Here is a 6,011-nt window from a genome sequence, read left to right on the forward strand (position 1 = left end):
CCTTTGACGCAGGCGCGCTAGGTCCAGTAACTTAAGGGAGACACCCCCCCGCCTCCGAAGCATAGAGCTTTTGATCCTATTGGCTACCAAGCGTTCCAAACCGCCCCGCCGACTCTGATTATTCCCCCGCCCTCTCTTCTCCCGAGTGCTCCGAGTGCTTCCATGATCGATCAGCCCATTGGGCCGCCGGCCTACGCGCGGGGCGGAGCTCCTGACGACTTTGCGCATCCGCCATTGGCCAGAACGGAAGATACGGGGCTCCATCATTGGCCGGCGGAAGTTCCGTCCGGTTGTTTCTCCCCCACTCTGTGCATCGTTCTGTGTGTTGTCCCGAAAAGAAAGGCGCGTGCGGGAGGCATGTGGCGCCTGGTTCGCTGCAGGACGGTTGTCGGTAGGTTTACCCGTCGCAGGGCTCCGTCGAAGAAACTCTCGTGGCAGCCTTGGCCGGCTCCTGTACGCATCCGATGCATATTTCGTAGGTTGACTTCAACGCTGGCTCCACTTAACTTGCGGGAAAATTCATTCATTCATTCATTTTTATTGAATTTATATACCGGGCGGATTTAGGTTTGATGAGGCCCTAAAGCTACTGAAGGTAATGGGGCCTGTTATATGTCCAGCTGTCCTTTGTCAACAACAAATTGCCGCTGCTTTATGGTAATTTTTGGACCTCATAGGTAACTAAAGCCATTTTATGTATTTTATCAAAGTAATTGTTGAACCGAAATACAATTATGAAGAAGTATATTAATAGTGATTTTTGGGGTGGGCGGCCAAGAGAGTGGGGCCCTAATTTGTGGAATTTCCAGTGTAGGACTTGATGTGCATTAAGTGTCTATTTCTTCTTTTAGACGTCAGCTTACCAAAATGACTGAATTTGGAGAGGGCAACAAGCCATCTTCCTATAAAAGAATAGTTCTCAAGAATGCTTCTGAATACCACTATCTAAAGATCCATTTGTAAGTTCATGCCTTTTTTCCCTTTTGCCCCTTCGCCTTGGAAGGATTTTGTGTGGCGTATTCTTTTGTTGATCAATAGGGTTTTCAAATAAGACTTATTGCTAACTTACATTTCAGGGAGCTTCAGGAAGCTGACTTTAGCCTAAATGCTGTTGAATTCAAACAACTTATCATCTCTGCTCTGAAACGGCTGCATGGTGAGGTATGTTTGTTGTTTATGTTGACTGTCATTATTTGGAGACGGCATTTCTCCAGTTTCCAAATTATGTATATGTAAATATCCCCTTGTTTATTTGGATCCACTGAATAGAGGAAAGATGGCGTCTGAAGGGGTACAGATATGCACTGTTTGTCTTTATGCTTTTAAAACTAGGTGAGAACAGGCAGCTGTTTCTCCCAACTTAAAAAGGTGAAACATTGCAGTCCTAACAAGAGAAGACTATGAAGAGAGGAAGCGATGTAAAATATGAATATTCAGCAACTTCATTTTGCAAAGTCTCTTTCTGCTTCTTAGTAACAACGTAATATCTTTTCTTTTTAGGTTGGTGCCGCTTTGCTTGTCGATGTGCTGACATATGAGGAAGAAACATTGTCTGCAGTACTCAGAGTACCTAATGCGTAAGGAACTTTGAATATACATCTTTAGCAAGCACTATTGGGTGAAAACAAGGCTCTCTAAAATGAAGGGGGTGCTCTTTATGTTTAAAGTAGATGTCACAAGCTTGGTTGGTACAGGCAACTCCTCATTTACACAGGGGTTGCGTTCTGAGGAACTGTGCACATCAGCAGGACATGCAAAAGCCCTTCCCTCTCACCCTCTTCTGGTGGCAAAAAATGGTGCTTGCTTCCATGGTTGTGCTTGTGGGGAGTTGCCTCTATGTAGCATTGTTGTTGCTTTGGTGTAGGAGTGTTACTTAATGGTGGTGAAGGTGTAATTTCCTCGTCATTCCTGCAAGTTCAGGGTTGGAAAAATACTGCCAATTTCAAGATGCCAGTACAGTGGTACCTTGGTTCTCAAACGCTTTGGTGTGGAAACAACTTGGAACCCAAACACTGCAAACCCGGAAGTAAGTGTTCCAGTTTGCAAACCTTTTTCGGAAGCCGAATGTGCTCCGTTTTCAGTGTTACACTTCCGATCTGAGTGCCACGCTTCCATTTTGAGTGTCACGCTGAGGTCTGTCTGTTTCTGCAGCTGTTTTTGTGACTGTGTGGAACCCAGTTCAACTACTGATTGATTGATTGTGTGACTGCAGTACATTGTTTATTGCTTTCATTTTAGGGATCAGTGGTCTCGTTAGGTAGTAAAATTCATGTTAAATTGCTGTTTTAGGGGTTGTTTTTAAAAGTCTGGAACAGATTAATCCATTTTGCATTACTTTCTATGGGAAAGCTCGCCTTGGTTTTATAATAATAATAATAATCATCATCATCATCATCATAAATAATTTATTATTATTTATATCTCACCCATTTTTCTGGGCTTCCCCAGCCACTCAAACAAAATATTAAAATACCATAAGACATCAAACATTAATATTTTGGTTTTGGAACGAACTTCCAGAATGGATTAAGTTTGTGAACCAAGGTACCACTGTATGAAATAGCAGCACCAGGCCTGCACAATGTTAACCAAAAAACTTGATTTGAGTTACTTGGTAATAGTCAAACGGGTTTCTGGCAATCACATACCAATCCTGTGCAAGGTGTTCTCTGCATTCTACTAAAAAAAGAGGAAATTTTCACTAAATTTGTGCGTGGAAAGGTGTGTTTAAAAATTCCAACAACACAGAACTGTGGATCTTGCCTCTCAATGAATGAGACTGAAATCTTAATATTTGTCCTTAGCCTTTTCTGTCATGTTGTGTTGGCACTTGTTTTATGTGAGCAAGAATGTCTCTAATTCTGTCGTTTGAACAGTGGCCTCGCAAAGCTGTGGAGTGCTCTGACGCTGTTTGGTTCATATCAGAACAGAAAGTGTGCTTTTAGGGTGATACAGGTAAGAGTTAAGATGCAAGCAATCTGATCCCAGGTTATAAACCTGCCTTAACAGAAAGGTCATTTCTTTCAGGACTTACATGGGAGTATGTCCCTTTGAGTGCAATGGTGGTTACTCCCAGATGGATAAAAAATTGCTGCCAAAAGATGTTATGTGATATCCAGTCACAGAAGTCTTATTTCAGTATTGGTTTGTAGTACACACATAGCAAATTGTAGTTAATTCGTCTTATTTTCTGAATTTCTCTTGAAAAACCAAAAGTAGCTTACAATAAATACATCAAGTAAGGAATTTGGAACCCATATGGTTGCTTTTTCATAGCGAAGAGATTAAAATTCATTTTAAGTCCCACACCTGCTTTGATTTTCCTCTGCGGTTAATAGTCCCAGCTAGCTAAAACACGGCTTTCTGGATGAATGGAGTAATCGATGAAGTATTTGGATCATTGGTTAATACTAATCGATCAGAATTCTCTTTCACACTACTTGGCTAGCCACACTTCAGTCTCCTCATTATAACTGGCTGATCAAAGTTTATGCCTTAATTCCATTGTTTATCAAATATTCTTGGTTGTTGCCCTGGAGCTTCCAGATCGTGGAAATCTATGTACCGTACTGTGGTATTCATGTTGGTAAAAGACCATTTCTTTTCAATATGGGATTGTTTAGAAAAGTAAGCTATTCTGTGTGTTCTGAGGAGGTGACTTTCCCCCATCATATTTTTTTTGTCCTTGCAGTTGCCTAGTGCTGAAAGGTGGAATAGAAATTTAAATAACAAATGCGTAAAAAAAACCTTGTCAAACTTGCTTAGAAGCTGCTCACTCCGAATGTTCACTTCTGTGGCTACTGATCTGATATATCATGTTGTGATTTTATTTTTGCAAGAACACCCCCCATTGTCCTTGGCCCTCTTCTGAATACCAAATAATTATATAGGCTGTCATCAGCATGTAAAAGTGACTGTTTGTGGCTACAGACCTGAGAGTTCCTGCCCTCTCACTGTCATTGAAATGCCCACTTCACCCTCACCTCCTAGACTTATATTTTATTAAATCTGGTTTCCAAGAAGATTAATCAACTTCCATTCTGTTGTCACAAGTTACTCACATTTCGCTTTCCGCAGGAGGAATTTGAAATGCATGTTCCTGTTTGTTCTCCTTTCTAGACTTCTCCGTTTCTTCTTGCGTTAGCTGGGAACAGCAGAGAACTGGTGCTGGATTAAATAAACCGAAAAGGCAACTTGACTCGAGCTTGTGAAAAGCCAGAGGTGTCTTAAGATGCAGGTAGCATGGCTGAAATGCAGATTTCTATGTGTGAGATTCCAACGCACTTTCCCAGCACGGCCAGATGTTGCCATTCCACTTGCTCAACCCTCTGTTCATCATTTGCACATACAAGTCGGAGACAAGGCAGAATTAACCAAGACATTTACGCAGGAGGATGTTGTTACCTTTTCGAAGTTAACGGGAGACACAAACCCATTGCATCTGGACGAAGACTATGCGGAGAGCTCAAGATTTGGCAGGAGAGTTGTCCACGGTGTTCTGATCAACGGGCTCATCTCTGCTGTTCTGGGCACTAAGATGCCTGGGCATGGCTGCGTTTTTCTTTCTCAGGAAATTCATTTCCCATCCCCGTTATATGTCGGAGAAGAGGTCTTAGCTGCAGCGGAAGTGAAGAAACTGAAGAGATGTCTTGCTTATATTTCCGTCTCCTGTACTGTTGCAGAAAGTGGGAAAACAGTGATGGAAGGCACCGTTAAAGTCATGGTGCCAGACCATCAGAAATCTCAGATCTGACCCCAAGTTGCAGTATATTATTGTAGCTGAGGCCATGAATAGTTTGCGTGGACATACATTTAAATAATTTTCAAGACAATGCCAACTGGGTACATTAATGCAACTGCTTAATGATACACAGAGTACATCTTATACTTATCTATATCTGTAATTGTTGGTGTTTTGTTTTATCCCACCATGGCTCAGAACAGAGAGCTAAATGCAGATTTCCTGCACCAGTGCAGCATTCCCACCTACACTTCCGTGGTTTGTGAACGTGGCTGGTTTGGATTCCTTTGGACCGTTTGTTGTTCAGAACGGGCTTTTCCTGGTAATGGGTTCATAAACTTTAATAAAGCACAGATCCCATTATATAAAAAAAATCATTCTCTTGTATTCCAGTGCATAGTTTGGTGGGTTCCTCCCCCCCCCCCAAATAAAAATAATTACTTATAAATGGTCTATTGCTACCTATTCCCATCATGCCCAAAGCAAAATGCAGGATTCCTTTACCCTATATATATTCACTCGACCACTTTGATTCACAGAACTGGCACTCTGACAGGTGCTACCTAATACTTGTTCTGCGCTTGTAAGAAATGGGTATTTTAGTACAGGCTGCACTTAGTTGTTGGAACTCCCCGCCTGTTGACATTTGACAGGTGCCTTCACTGAGCTCTTTCTGCTGCCTATTGCTTGTTTATAGACAAGCCTGTCCACACACGCACAAGTTACATGTGTCTGATTTCCTTTTAACTATTGCTGATTAAATGTTTATTTTTTTAAAGATCTGTTTTTCAGAAGTCCACATGCCTTCGTGGGCAACAAGTACTATTGGCCTACAGAAAAATGGCTGTTGTTGGTTTCCCTGTGGTTCTCTCCAGGGCTTTTTCTCAGCAAGAACTTGCCAGAGCTCAGTTCCAGCACCTCTCTGGTGGGTGCCATTGCTATGATAAGAGAATGAGGGAGGCGTTCATAGTAAGTGATGGGAAAGAGGCGTAGCTGGGGGGGGGCAAGTGGCAAGCTGCCCCCCCCAGCAAGTACATAATTAAGTGCATAAAAAATAATTAAGTGGCCAATTGTGTTGCAAATAGCTCAGCTCCTCCCCAATAAATGTCCCCCCCCCCCATAAATCCTGGCCATGCACATGGGAGTGCAGCAAGAACTTCACTCAAAGCTCTTGCACCAACGAATTCACAGGGGACGAACCTTATAGTTGCTTCGAGTGTGGGAAAAGCTTCAGTCAGAGTGGCAACAACCTTACTTCGCATCAAAGAAT

The 6,011-nt window shown here is 42.4% G+C and overlaps 1 protein-coding gene across 6 annotated transcripts; it reads left to right on the plus strand.

The window, feature by feature from the left end:
* Positions 1 to 246: 246 nt before the first annotated feature.
* On the plus strand, positions 247 to 5,189 carry LOC310757268 (ribonuclease P protein subunit p14-like). Of its 6 annotated transcripts, none has more exons than XM_083602567.1 (6): positions 247 to 391; positions 852 to 959; positions 1,077 to 1,161; positions 1,501 to 1,577; positions 2,877 to 2,955; positions 4,120 to 5,189. In XM_083602567.1, exons 2-6 carry the CDS (start codon positions 868 to 870, stop codon positions 4,174 to 4,176), a joined length of 390 nt encoding a protein of 129 aa, XP_083458693.1. In that variant the 5' UTR covers positions 247 to 391; positions 852 to 867; the 3' UTR covers positions 4,177 to 5,189. The 6 variants fall into 6 exon arrangements, with proteins under 6 accessions (XP_083458693.1, XP_083458694.1, XP_083458696.1 ...); XM_083602568.1 differs by having other exon boundaries at positions 272 to 453; XM_083602570.1 differs by having other exon boundaries at positions 296 to 395; positions 859 to 959.
* Positions 5,190 to 6,011: the final 822 nt, after the last annotated feature.

This window comes from Podarcis filfolensis, assembly GCF_964270895.1.
Source record: "Podarcis filfolensis genome assembly, chromosome: 2".
Taxonomy (NCBI): Eukaryota; Metazoa; Chordata; class Lepidosauria; order Squamata; family Lacertidae; genus Podarcis; species Podarcis filfolensis.

Excerpts from the sequence above, each read along its gene's own strand:
- LOC310757268 (XM_083602565.1), top strand. The coding sequence starts at position 4,232 with ATGCAGGTAGCATGGCTGAAATGCAGATTTCTATGTGTGAGATTCCAA.